The sequence below is a fragment of the Haliotis rubra genome, unplaced genomic scaffold (genome assembly GCF_003918875.1).
Source record: "Haliotis rubra isolate DU_JTF1 unplaced genomic scaffold, ASM391887v1 Scf9, whole genome shotgun sequence".
NCBI classification, from domain to species: domain Eukaryota; kingdom Metazoa; phylum Mollusca; class Gastropoda; order Lepetellida; family Haliotidae; genus Haliotis; species Haliotis rubra.
In genome coordinates, this window is record NW_025767634.1 from 182,084 (window position 1) to 196,548 (window position 14,465).

Genomic DNA, 14,465 nt, shown 5'->3' on the forward strand with positions numbered 1-14,465 from the left:
ACTTACAACTCATCAGTCTTGACTGTCATGTAAATTATCACACAACTCATTCAGGTACCGCACACAAACTAGTCCAACGTATCTTTTTTCTACATATTTCCCTATAAATGTTTCAGTTACTGTCCACGTGTTTCAGGGTAAAGCCAGGAGTGGATATCTGCAAGTGCTTCAGAAAGTTGGAAGATCACGAAAGGCTGACTGACGTTGATTGTAGGGCGTGGTCTAAGGAGAAGAACACACAGACCTCCAGAACAAATGCCTACGGAGATGCTGTTACCAAAAGTACAAACGGGAAAGTGCTGTCAAAGTTCAAGGTAATTTGTTCTCTACATGCTAATGCCATAACCAAGTGGTATGAATGTGTAAACAATTCGCGGAAGCCAAGTGTTGTTATATTTCATCTTTGAGACTGAAAAAGCGAACACCACCGCGGCATATATGTAAATAGTTTTTCCGCCTAACAACCAGTGTATGTCGTTCTAAACAAGTTAAATCTAAATGTAGCATGAGTCGAAAAAGGTTTTCATAATTTGAGCACCACGATAGCTGTTGTTAAGAGGTAATGCTTTTCAAACATATGTTCTTGATCAACATTTGTGACATTTGACTTTCAGGTGCTTTTAATATCGACGACTGTATACAAATGGGGTAAGGCGGTGAAACATATGGCTCATAACGTATCGTAAAAACGTGATTTTGGAACAATATTGAATAGGCAATTTGCCAGCTAATTATACTTAAACTGAGATCAGCTGGAAAGATGTCATCTCGAACTTTCCGGTGATGAAGGACATATCTATGTAACATGACCCAAACTGCATGTTAATAACGGCAGTGGAGAGGCTGCACCTTGTCGCACACACTTATATACAGCACTGCACCACTCATAGTATATAACAGGGCTATAAATGTCACGGATACACTAGACACGTTGCTAACCGACAGACATAATCTCTAGGACTCCGGGACATCCATCGCTTCATCACCACATGCAAGGCATGGGTATCACATTGCTAAGTGCGTAAATACATGGCCATGAACGAATAGACTTGCTCACGAACCTTCGTTAGTCTGCATGTTTTGCGAGTTCCAAAGCTACGGAAGTTGATGAATGACCACATTTCGGCGTCAGAGATCGAATCTCTTACATACGATCCTGCATAAGGCTGCAAACATTAGATGGAATTCATCGAATATTTTCGAATGTTGCTTTCGAAATGTTGGTTCCAGAAAATCGGAGGTCGTGTTAAGCGGACCAGGATAAATATATATATACTTGTATCGCAAACTGCTACAGAAGTAACTGACAACAGAAAAACGATTTTAAGTATAGTATAAACAATTTAGTCCAAAATATACATGATGAAGTCAATGTTTGGCATGTTGGTGGTGACCGGGTCTACTTAATATACTGCGTTGCTAGGTTCTTACAAATACTCATGTAGGACTTATGCTTCCCAGTACTGTATATGCTGTTTTGGTTATGTAACACTGGGTTCTCTGCTTTAATGAAAACATGACAATACCCCATACCCCATCTTCACAATGTGATGCAAAATGAGCATATAGATGAAAAACATATCCTGTACATTAATTATTGTTCTCTTAAATATGTGACAGTTCCCATTTCATAAAGGTATTGAGTTTCCAATTGGTGTCACGTGTAATATTGTTTTATCACTGATGAACATAACATTCAGTACGAACTTACATTACAGATACATACAACCTTGACAGAGATCGGCATTTTAGCCTGGGGGTCGCTGTCAAACGGGCGTTTGTTTGACCTTAAGTGTATACTCCTAGTATTAAACATTCTAGAAACGATGTTCCAGCTCTTACAGTGTGGATGAGGCGGTGGGTTAACCTACTGGTTAAAACGTTCGTTCGTCATGCCGAAGACTCGGGTTCGATCCCCGCGTACAATGCATGAAGTCTATTTCTGGTGTCCCCTGCCGTGATATTGCTGGAATATTGCAAAACGCGGCGTAAAGCTAACCTTACACACACACTCACCAAGTGCGTGCTTGGGAATCCAACGTCATAGTGGACTGGAAGTTATTTCACTATGTTTATCAACTAGTAATACCACTTTTTATGTACAGTAAATAACAACATAGCAATGCCTACGCCGTAGGCCTGAAGACGTAAGCCTATGTTGATTCAAATTTATAAATCCTGGGATTACATGTCTATCTGAAAGAACACGGGACTGATAACACACTGACATGTTGTATCTCTGTTTATTTGCAAATGGCGTTCGGTGCGTTTCTGGCGTTAGCTTAAAAAGTTAACGTCCGCTAGATCACCAGAACACCAGTGCGCCTTTGATGCTATAATTGATGACGAGACCAGATCCAAGTTTCGGGGCCTTGTAGCTGATAGGCAGTGGCTAGGGCACTTGTTGCTGCAGACTCTGTGTCGTGCTAGCTAACTGGTTTATAATTTCTGTAACGACCATACCGCAGGTTTTAGTTATCTCCCTGGTTAACGGAATTAACAGGTTTTTAAAGATTTCCATACTGGTACATCTGCATTTCTGCCGATTCATTGGGAACTGCATTAACCCAGAAACAATACTTTCCCGTGGAATAACGTATTACGTAGGCTAAACCTGCACGTATCCTGTGTTGCTCCATGTGTTTCATGTTTGGAAAGCCGTTTTACCAGGTGGCCACCATCCCGACCAGTGGGGAAAATCAGAGGTCTATAACGCGGTTATATACCTCTGAATGACTTACTAGCCAATCGCAATGCAGTATTTACTGAAGTCATGGTAAAATGAGTAATAACTAGTAATCAGGCTGCATTGCAAATTGATTTTATGTAAATCTATATAGTGAATGCATGTACAACAGTACTTGTATTCGTGCGTAATCCAAGTCTTTGGTCCATGTGTACAAAGGTACGTTAGTGCTAATACTAACATAACTATACATTAAAAATATCCACGCCATACGTTAACCAGTCTCGACAAACCAATACCGCTGAGCGTAAAATGCCAAATAGCAGTGAATGCATCGCTGAAAATTAATATGAAGACATGGTTCGCGAAACGGGTAAGCATTCTCTGCCCTACGTATGCCCCTGTGTTATCGTTATTTCGAACGTCCATGCACTTGGGAAATAAAAGATTCTTATCTGTAATGTTGAAACAGCCACTTGAATATTTGTTTTATGATAATGGCGAGAAATTGATTGATTGAACAGAATGACGTTAAACCAACCGTATTCATTACATCACTATACATGAACGTTACATTGTGTACCGTACCTTTCCATCCATCAAACACACTGTCAGATACACATATCTAAAGAGCCTACTCGATACTATTCACGAGAGAGGTGTAGAGTAACACAAGCGATAAGATAGCCCTGCTTGACATTCCTACATGACAGGAATTAACATTGTGAATGTTTACATTCATGGACATGTACACCTAGAGCTGTTTCATGTGTATGTATGTAGATAATGATAGTTACGTAACAATCACTCGACCATGAAAATATTTGTGTACGATATGTATACGTTACGTGCTGATAGTACAACTCCAGGTTGACATAGTATACTCTGCAAGCGAGATAGAGAATACTGGGAAACTAATACTAATATCGCTTGTCTTTTCGCTCTGTTTAACAGTAATAATACATGGCGCTTGTCGTTGACTGAAGGCGTTTTATACAATACAACATAACAGAGATCAAAAGATAAATATCACATACACACTACAAGAAGTGAGCGAGCGAGTATAGTTTTACGCCGCTTTTAGAAATATTCCAGCAATATCACGGCGGGGGACACCAGAAATGGGCTTCACACATTGTACCCATGTGGGGAATCGAATCCGGGCCTTCGGCGTGATGGTGGTTGTATCTGACTGGATTCCACGGACCTGGATCCATGATTCATTTTGAGATTGCTTTTAAGTTAGCGAGTTGGGTTAAAACGCTACTTTAAACAATATTCCAGTGTATATCAGGTTGTGTAAGCTTAATATCAGAGCAAAACCCGCAGTGATGCGTGTCTACCATTAACCATTTAGTGAAACCGATGGGCATAGTGCTGACAAACGTACAAATATCATCGGGGTTAACCGGGGTGCGAACTCACAGTCATAAGTGGCTTGCGCTCCCAAGGGACGCGACTCTGCACAGCGAATTGCGCCATAGACGATTGGCCACCCGTGCCTCGAGCTCCTTAGTAGGTGTTAGCAATTTTCAAAAACGATTGTACTTAGTTGTGTCATGATGCTTCTGAAGACCCATAATAGCATTGCTAGCTTGTAGCTGAATTGTACAACAGAAGATGACATCTGACACAACTGGTATTAAGTCTAAGTTTGTTTTTTTACACTGTCAGCCGCTTGTGACAGATGATGGGAATACAATTGTGACTGTGCTGGTCTACAGTGGGTTCAAGGGACCCTGGTGACCGAGTGAACAACTATCGCCTGTCACGTTCTCGCATAATTTGCATTGTATAATTATGCATCTTACACACTTCCAGTATGTTCGGGTGAACGAGGACACTATGTAACCTTCTCTCCTCCAGTATTTTCGGGTGGACGAGACACAGCGTTGTATAATTATGTTACCTTCTCCCCTCCAGTATGTTCGGGTGGACGAGACACAGTGTTGTATAATCATGCAACCATCTCTCCTCCAGTATGTTCGGGTAGACGAGGACACAATGTTGTATAATCATGTAACCTTCTCTCCTCCAGTATGTTCGGGTGGACGAGACACAGCGTTGTATAATCATGTTACCTTCTCTCCTCCAGTATGTTCGGGTGGACGAGACACAGTGTTGTATAATCATGCAACCTTCTCTCCTCCAGTATGTTCGGGTAGACGAGGACACAGCGTTGTATAATCATGTTACCTTCTCCCCTCCAGTATGTTCGGGTGGACGTAGACACAACGTTGTATAATCATGCAACCTTCTCTCCTCCAGTATGTTCGGGTAGACGAGGACACAATGTTGTATAATCATGAAACCTTCTCTCCTCCAGTATGTTCGGGTGGACGAGACACAGCGTTGTATAATCATGTTACCTTCTCCCCTCCAGTATGTTCGGGTGGACGTAGACACAACGTTGTATAATCATGCAACCTTCTCTCCTCCAGTATGTTCGGGTAGACGAGGACACAATGTTGTATAATCATGTAACCTTCTCGCCTCCAGTATGTTCGGGTAGACGAGGACACAATGTTGTATAATCATGTAACCTTCTCTCCTCCAGTATGTTCGGGTGGACGAGACACAGCGTTGTATAATTATGGTACCTTCTCTCCTCCAGTATGTTCGGGTAGACGAGGCACAGCGTTGTATAATCATGTTACCTTCTCCCCTCCAGTATGTTCGGGTGGAAGAGACACAGCGTTGTATAATCATGCAACCATGCAACCTTCTCTCCTCCAGTATGTTCGGGTAGACGAGGACACAATGTTGTATAATCATGTAACCTTCTCTCCTCCAGTATGTTCGGGTGGACGAGACACAGCGTTGTATAATCATGTTACCTTCTCTCCTCCAGTATGTTCGGGTGGACGAGACACAGTGTTGTATAATCATGCAACCTTCTCTCCTCCAGTATGTTCGGGTAGACGAGGACACAGCGTTGTATAATCATGTAACCTTCTCCCCTCCAGTATGTTCGGGTGGACGTAGACACAACGTTGTATAATCATGCAACCTTCTCTCCTCCAGTATGTTCGGGTAGACGAGGACACAATGTTGTATAATCATGAAACCTTCTCTCCTCCAGTATGTTCGGGTGGACGAGACACAGCGTTGTATAATCATGTTACCTTCTCCCCTCCAGTATGTTCGGGTGGACGTAGACACAACGTTGTATAATCATGCAACCTTCTCTCCTCCAGTATGTTCGGGTAGACGAGGACACAATGTTGTATAATCATGCAACCTTCTCGCCTCCAGTATGTTCGGGTAGACGAGGACACAATGTTGTATAATCATGTAACCTTCTCTCCTCCAGTATGTTCGGGTAGACGAGGACACAATGTTGTATAATCATGTAACCTTCTCTCCTCCAGTATGTTCGGGTGGACGAGGACACAATGTTGTATAATCATGTAACCTTCTCTCCTCCAGTATGTTCGGGTGGACGAGGACACAATGTTGTATAATCATGCAACCTTCTCTCCTCCAGTATGTTCGGGTGGACGAGGACACAATGTTGTATAATCATGTAACCTTCTCTCCTCCAGTATGTTCGGGTGGACGAGACACAGCGTTGTATAATCATGGTACCTTCTCTCCTCCAGTATGTTCGGGTGGACGAGGACACAGCGTTGTATAATCATGCAACCTTCTCTCCTCCAGTATGTTCGGGTGGACGAGACACAGCGTTGTATAATCATGTTACCTTCTCTCCTCCAGTATGTTCGAGGTGGACGAGACACAAGTGTTGTATAATCATGCAACCTCTCTCCTCCAGTATGTTCTAGACGAGGACACAGCGTTGTATAATCATGTTACCTTCTCCCCTCCAGTATGTTCGGGTGGACGTAGACACAACGTTGTATAATCATGCAACCTTCTCTCCTCCAGTATGTTCGGGTAGACGAGGACACAATGTTGTATAATCATGAAACCTTCTCTCCTCCAGTATGTTCGGGTGGACGAGACACAGCGTTGTATAATCATGTTACCTTCTCCCCTCCAGTATGTTCGGGTGGACGTAGACACAACGTTGTATAATCATGCAACCTTCTCTCCTCCAGTATGTTCGGGTAGACGAGGACACAATGTTGTATAATCATGTAACCTTCTCTCCTCCAGTATGTTCGGGTGGACGAGGACACAATGTTGTATAATCATGTAACCTTCTCTCCTCCAGTATGTTCGGGTGGACGAGGACACAATGTTGTATAATCATGTAACCTTCTCTCCTCCAGTATGTTCGGGTGGACGAGGACACAATGTTGTATAATCATGTAACCTTCTCTCCTCCAGTATGTTCGGGTGGACGAGGACACAATGTTGTATAATCATGTAACCTTCTCTCCTCCAGTATGTTCGGGTGGACGAGGACACAATGTTGTATAATCATGTAACCGTCTCTCCTCCAGTATGTTCGGGTGGACGAGACACAGTGTTGTATAATCATGCAACCTTCTCTCCTCCAGTATGTTCGGGTGGACGAGGACACAATGTTGTATAATCATGTAACCTTCTCTCCTCCAGTATGTTCGGGTGGACGAGGACACAATGTTGTATAATCATGTAACCTTCTCTCCTCCAGTATGTTCGGGTGGACGAGGACACAGTGTTGTATAATCATGTTACCTTCTCTCCTCCAGTATGTTCGGGTGGACGAGACACAGCGTTGTATAATTATGGTACCTTCTCTCCTCCAGTATGTTCGGGTAGACGAGGCACAGCGTTGTATAATCATGTTACCTTCTCTCCTCCAGTATGTTCGGGTGGACGAGACACAGTGTTGTATAATCATGCAACCTTCTCTCCTCCAGTATGTTCGGGTGGACGAGGACACAATGTTGTATAATCATGTAACCTTCTCTCCTCCAGTATGTTCGGGTAGACGAGGACACAATGTTGTATAATCATGTAACCTTCTCTCCTCCAGTATGTTCGGGTGGACGAGGACACAGTGTTGTATAATCATGTTACCTTCTCTCCTCCAGTATGTTCGGGTGGACGAGGACCCAATGTTGTATAATCATGTAACCTTCTCTCCTCCAGTATGTTCGGGTGGACGAGGACACAATGTTGTATAATCATGTAACCTTCTCTCCTCCAGTATGTTTCGGGTAGACGAGGACACAATGTTGTATAATCATGTAACCTTCTCTCCTCCAGTATGTTCGGGTGGACGAGGACACAATGTTGTATAATCATGTAACCTTCTCTCCTCCAGTATGTTCGGGTGGACGAGGACACAATGTTGTATAATCATGTAACCTTCTCTCCTCCAGTATGTTCGGGTGGACGAGGACACAATGTTGTATATAATCATGCAACCTTCTCTCCTCCAGTATGTTCGGGTGGACGAGGACACAATGTTGTATAATCATGTAACCTTCTCTCCTCCAGTATGTTCGGGTAGACGAGGACACAATGTTGTATAATCATGTAACCTTCTCTCCTCAAGTATGTTCGGGTGGACGAGGGCACAATGTTGTATAATCATGTAACCTTCTCTCCTCCAGTATGTTCAGGTGGACGAGGACACAATGTTGTATAATCATGTAACCTTCTCTCCTCCAGTATGTTCGGGTAGACGAGGACACAATGTTGTATAATCATGTAACCTTCTCTCCTCCAGTATGTTCGGGTGGACGAGGACACAATGTTGTATAATCATGTAACCTTCTCTCCTCCAGTATGTTCGGGTGGACGAGACACTGTGTTGTATAATCATGCAACCTTCTCTCTTCCAGTATGTTCGGGTGGACGAGGACACAATGTTTTATAATCATGTTACCTTCTCTCCTCCAGTATGTTCGGGTGGACGAGGACACAATGTTGTATAATCATGTAACCTTCTCTCCTCCAGTATGTTCGGGTGGACGAGGACACAATGTTTTATAATCATGTTACCTTCTCTCCTCCAGTATGTTCGGGTGGACGAGGACACGGACATGGACACGACGAGGCACCTGCTGCTGGATGTGTGGCAGATGCCCCCTCCAGACTGGATCCTCAGTGTCATGGGCGAGGTGGTGGAAGTGCAGGACATGGAACAGAAGGAGGAGAAGTTCTCACAGGAGCTCAAGACAACTCTATCAAACATTGCATCCAACTCAGGTACGGGGTTTGGATTACAGTGCATGTGTAATAAATTCAGTGGAAGCTAGATTGAAATGACAACGACTCATTTAAATAATACAAAATTCAAATATATAAATATGTGTCCTTAGACGCAACATTTACCATAGCAAACATTTTAAACTTTGTTGTAGTTTTCTTTGTTGAAAGGCAGTGGCGATCACTGTAGACATGCTGACTCTCAACGTTCCTTGTTTCAGTCGTATGGCTGGTGACAGAGGGCCTCGACGAGGGCTTGTCTTGTCTCGCCGGGGACGCAGCAGCTGAATGTCGGACAGACGAGTATCTGTGTGATAGAATTATCCCCCTTGGTGTAATGTCATGGGGTGACCTTGAGTCCAGCGAAGGTCTCCTCAATTCAAAGGTAAAGCTACAACATAAAAACTGGCCATTGTTTAATTTGAATATTTTAACAGAATGCATTGTTGTAAATATATCTGAGTCTTGGCCCCGATCTACAAACCGATCGTAACGCTACGACCTGTCGTAACTGTATAGTTCATAATAGATTTACGAAGGTCGTAGCGCTACGAACACTTTGTGGATCGGGATTGAGATTCGTAGGTTCGTAACGAAATACGTTCTGCTTGATGTATTTATGGGACGTATTGTTTACTCTTCCAGCGCCCCAAATCTCGAGGACCTGCTGAGTATGTCATTCAAAGCGGTATTGGCGATCAGTTGGGGAAATCGATCACACACTCTCTACTCGTGGACAATGGGACGCGGAACCCAGTTTTGTGCAACACTTCCTTCCAGATGTTCTGGCTTAACATGGCGCTCAACGTAGCCGACTTCAATGATGGTATTGTTCTTTAAATTTGTATGGTACATATACAGCTCACGTTCAGTGTTCACCGAAAATAATCAGCTCCATTTACACGAGGCGTACATGTGTCTATGAAATATTGACAGTATATGCACACTATGCATTAAAGGGTAAGTTTAGGCCATCCTTGCAATACCTGAACCAGACAACAGACGGTCGTGTGTGAGTGTATGGAGGATGGTGAGGATGGCCGGGTAGCAGAGTGGTAAAAGCTCGTTACGCTCGAATGAGTGAGTGAGCGAGGCGTTGTCGATAATAGCATTATTCCAGCAATATCACGCTGGAATATACCAAAAATGTGATTTGTATAGTTTTAGGTATATACCTCGTGACGAATGAAGGCTTTAACCACTTCCCGCGAGACTGAATCACCAAACTTCTCGCTTTCTCTCGCCTTAATTGTAATTGTTGATAATTGTTAAACATCAACAACATGCACTGCTTTCGGCTTTCCTGACTTCGACTTGACACGCTGTGAACACATAACGTCTAAAGCGGCAGCACACTCACTCACTCATCCATACCAGACATTTCTGAACAACGCAACTGCATCCGTAAGATTTCATTAGATAATATCGTAGCCCTATGTACATATGCAGTAGTCCTTGTGGTTATTTCAGCAATGGCAGCCCATCGATTCATATGTTTACTTGATATTCTTACGGCGCGTGTGGTGGCCCAGTGGTTAAAGCGTTCGCTCGTCACGCCGAAGACCCGGGTTCGATTTTTCACATGGGTACAATGTGTGAAGCCCATTTCTGGTGTCCCCCGCTGTGATATTGCTGAAAGCGGCGTAGAACTAAACTCACTCACTCACTTACGGCGTTAACCATTAGACGTCCATTCGTCTCCCATTCCCTCCCTGCTAGATTTCAAGTCTCATTCCTGTTGGCCGCGGCCATCAAGTAATACACGACACTTTAATGCATTGTTAAGCGTATGCGTTATCTGAACCCAGAACTGCTATAATAAGTAGGCACGATATATTTCCCCTGCGACCGGAAACCTGTGGCGAACTGAGCCGAATGCTACGCAGCTGCTTTCCTGAACGCCGGTCGCTTACGACAGCGCTGCATCTCTATTGGTAACAGCGAGCGATCAGGCGGATTGTGGTTGTCGTTAAAAACCCTTCCTGTTTATTTATCCAAAAGTTTGAACTGATATGATATGAATGGATGTGCAGGTTATACGTGTAAAGACCTTCGCAATGTTAATGGACAGCCGATGAAATCATTGCCTTATTTAAACAAAGTACATCGTTATAATCAACCTTGACAAACGTTTGAAGTACATACTTATATAGTGGGATGAATAATTATCTTGTATGCGCCCCCTTTTAGAACATTCTTTTATTGTACAAATACTTGCAATAACTGTGTGACCTGATTTCCCACGGTTGAAATCCCGCTTTGATAACGAACTTCCAATTAATGCACACATGGCGCTTGTAGCGGGAGCAAAATAAACAATGAGATTAAATATCGCTGTTCTTCTCAGACGAAAGCCACAGTAGGGTTTCTGTAGAGTGCCAAACGACCGTGGTGCTTTTTAATAAGGATATTAAAGTACTGTCGGAAATGCTAGAAAAATGCTTTTTGACTTATATTTAAAATTCAGAGGTATTACAGTTACTTAAATAACAAATATCACTTTAAGAAACATCTACCTAATGTAGACCGAGGGAATAAATTTTGAGACATGCCCTAAAATGTGTTTTTACTGATGAAAATACCAAAAACTTAGAAAAATAACGGGTAGTGGGACGTTATTTGATACAAACATTAACTGCCTGTGTTACGTCATCAGCATGCACGGTATCGACAGGTGAAATTGACACCTGAGCACACGCTCGGGGAGGGGTCATCTCAATAGATGTTTTCTTCAAAATGTTGAATATGTGTACGTATAGTATACGTATTGGTTATGTAAGGGATCATTTGTGTATGTGTGTATGTGTGTTTGTTTTGAAATAAACATACGAATTACTGTACATTGGAAAGAATCCTATCACTTGTGTTATCTTATCGATTGATTGTAGAAATGTGCAACGTTTTAATAAATGTTTTGCATGTCAACAGTATATTTCATTGCAAAAATATGGATGTAATTCGGTCAGTTTATTCTAGTTGTGAACATTGGCCAAAGATTTAACGAAGTCACTGGTGTAGCTTCTTTAGACTATATATATTATTCTTCTCCTAAGGATATTAATTAAAACTTTGTGGTTTGGTGTAACGGATACCGTTGCGCAACTCTTTATGTACCTTGGTCGTCGTAAGTGATATGTTCAAAATATTTCATCTTTCATCGATGTTAAAGTATTGGAGTAACTGGAGTCTTAGCACTAACATATCTCTGTGCATCTGGACCAAAGCTCGACAGCTACACAAATGAAATTACTGACACCTGAACAACGCTGAACACACACAGACATATGTTGTAAAGAAGACAGCAGCAGTCTTGTTGCTGCAACACAATACACATATATAAGCGCCATGTGAAACACATTAGTGAACGCGGTATAAGAAGTACTTGCTACACGGCTCAGATACAGCGCACAGTGGAGGGTTTCTTGTACTGCTGCCACAAGTATTGAGCGCCTCACTATACAGCGCGTATCATTTGCTATTAGTCACTTTTGAACATATTTTCCTGTGTATTTCCAGGAAAACTGAACTTTAGTTGGGGGGAAAGAGGCTGTTGAATGGCGTCTTACTGTTTCTGTAGAATTTCTTAATGAGTCTGAAGTATGATGAAAGCGTGCCGGGAAGATCCGAAAGGTCATCAACAGAATAGAACCCAATGTTGAGAACATTGCGAGATGGATACGGATAGGTTAATTACCCTCGTATACGACTATGGTGGCGATACTTACTCCGTAGTGTTGCTTCCCTTAGTTGTGACAGCATCCTATGCTCGTGATATCGAATACTATCTTCGCTCTGATTATGATTCCTGGGCCCCGTTCCACAAAGTGATCTTAGCTCTAAGGTGATCGTAACTCCCATACTTAACATAGGCTTACGACCATCCAAGTGGAACGGGGCCCTGGTTTGTCAACTCCATTAACGTGCCTGTGGGTTTCACGAAAGTGGTAAACGGCATCATTTCGGGATTCCTCCAACACCAAGACGTCATGATATACACTGTAATAATGTTGAAAGCTTTTTAAGTACACCATACATATAATGTTAGACGTTCAGAATAATATAAAATACCTGGAACTCCTCGGTAATTGCTTACTAAACCATGAACACTCGAGGTAAACAGTGTCTTGTGATTAGCGCAACAACAACTATCTGTGGATGGTATCATTAAAGTGATATGTATGTCTTCTGTCCCAGATTCCTCGTCCATCCCCCTCGTAACGCTGATGTACGGAGGCTGGTCCTACATCCTCGACGGCATCAAGCGGTCGCTGCTGGAGGACATTCCGATCGTTATCGTGAAGGTAAGACGCTGATATAGTACAGAACCGGCAGCCTTAGAGTCTACTGATGGTCTGCCTCACATTCCCTGAACCACATTGTTTTCCCAACTGCCTAGCCCTCCCTGCAATGCTAAAGCTCTAAATGAAGCAAGTCTAGATTTCCTAAAAAAATTCCATTCTCGATGGGGCTCCTTTTCAATCTAAATGTTACAATCAAACTTATATATTCAGAAACTAAGCGTTAGTGTAGAGTAAGGCTTCAGTTCAGAACCTTTTAAGCAGCTTGTTGCATTCTTGCATCAGTGTAACTGCGTGGCTCTCTCAAGAGTTACTGATAAACCCACATGAGGAATCGACCCTTGCGCGTAAACAACCTAACACATAACCCATTAATTGTTTCATCGGCATTCTAGAAGTCTGTGAGTTAATAATGAAGCATAAGACTTTCTGACGTAGGTTTCACCTATATATGAGTCACCACATACTATCGGCCTACGAAGAACTAGTCAATCTATAGACTGTATCTATATGCACCCTATTAGCTCGTTTTTGCTGTTTATATTACCTAACCCCTCCTGCTTATTGGCTTCATGGCCCGCGCTATATGTTGTTCTTACTCCCCACCTTGCCTCATCCAAGTATGTACCACTTGTTATCCATTACATGCTGTTGTTAATGTTATTCTTATGTTCGTCATAACATACTATGGGGCGGTGGGGTAGCCTAGTGGTTAAAGCGTTCGCTCGTCACGCCGAAGACCCGGGTTCGAATCCCCACATGGGTACATTGTGTGAAGCTCATTTCTGGTGTCCCCCGCCGTGATATTGCTGGAATATTGCTAAAAGCGGCGTAAAACTCAACTCACTCACTCACTCACTCATAACATACTATACTATGTATTTATACTTCCCTTCACTTGGTTGTAGTCACATTTAGCTTGATTACAGTGTGAGAATCTACACCGTAATGTCACTCTATTCAATAAACAAGAAGTTGTCATCCATAAGCCTTATTCTTCATTACCTAACCCACTAGGCTGGCATCTGGCATATAACAACGAGTGGTTGTTAAAGCCTTTTCTACTCAGTGCCATTGTTAATAGGACGTCTCATCAACCGGATGAAGCAACAATAAAATATTCGCTCCAAAACCCGGTACTCGATAGAGACCATTAGAGAAATGATGTGAAAACAGGTTTAACCGGAACTTACTCACTCAAGGCATTCAGAAACTATATGCCCCTAACGTCCCAGATTTGGCATGATACCAATATGTCTTACCTAGTGAGTGAGTTTAGTTTTACGCTGCACTCAGCAATATTCAAGCTACATGGCGGCGGTCTGTATATAATTGAGTCTGGACCAGACAATCCAGTGATCAACAGCATGAGC

General features: G+C 42.7%; 1 protein-coding gene across 4 annotated transcripts in view; it reads left to right on the plus strand.

The window, feature by feature from the left end:
• LOC124263799 (transient receptor potential cation channel subfamily M member 8-like) overlaps positions 1-14,465 on the plus strand; it is a 56,767-nt gene that overhangs the window by 20,081 nt on the left and 22,221 nt on the right. For all 4 annotated transcript variants that reach the window (XM_046698516.1, XM_046698517.1, XM_046698514.1 and 1 more), the window contains 5 exons: positions 137-314; positions 8,602-8,794; positions 9,016-9,179; positions 9,440-9,620; positions 12,989-13,095. In XM_046698516.1, the coding sequence (XP_046554472.1) occupies positions 137-314; positions 8,602-8,794; positions 9,016-9,179; positions 9,440-9,620; positions 12,989-13,095 (823 nt within the window). The remainder of the gene's footprint in view (positions 1-136; positions 315-8,601; positions 8,795-9,015; positions 9,180-9,439; positions 9,621-12,988; positions 13,096-14,465) is intronic.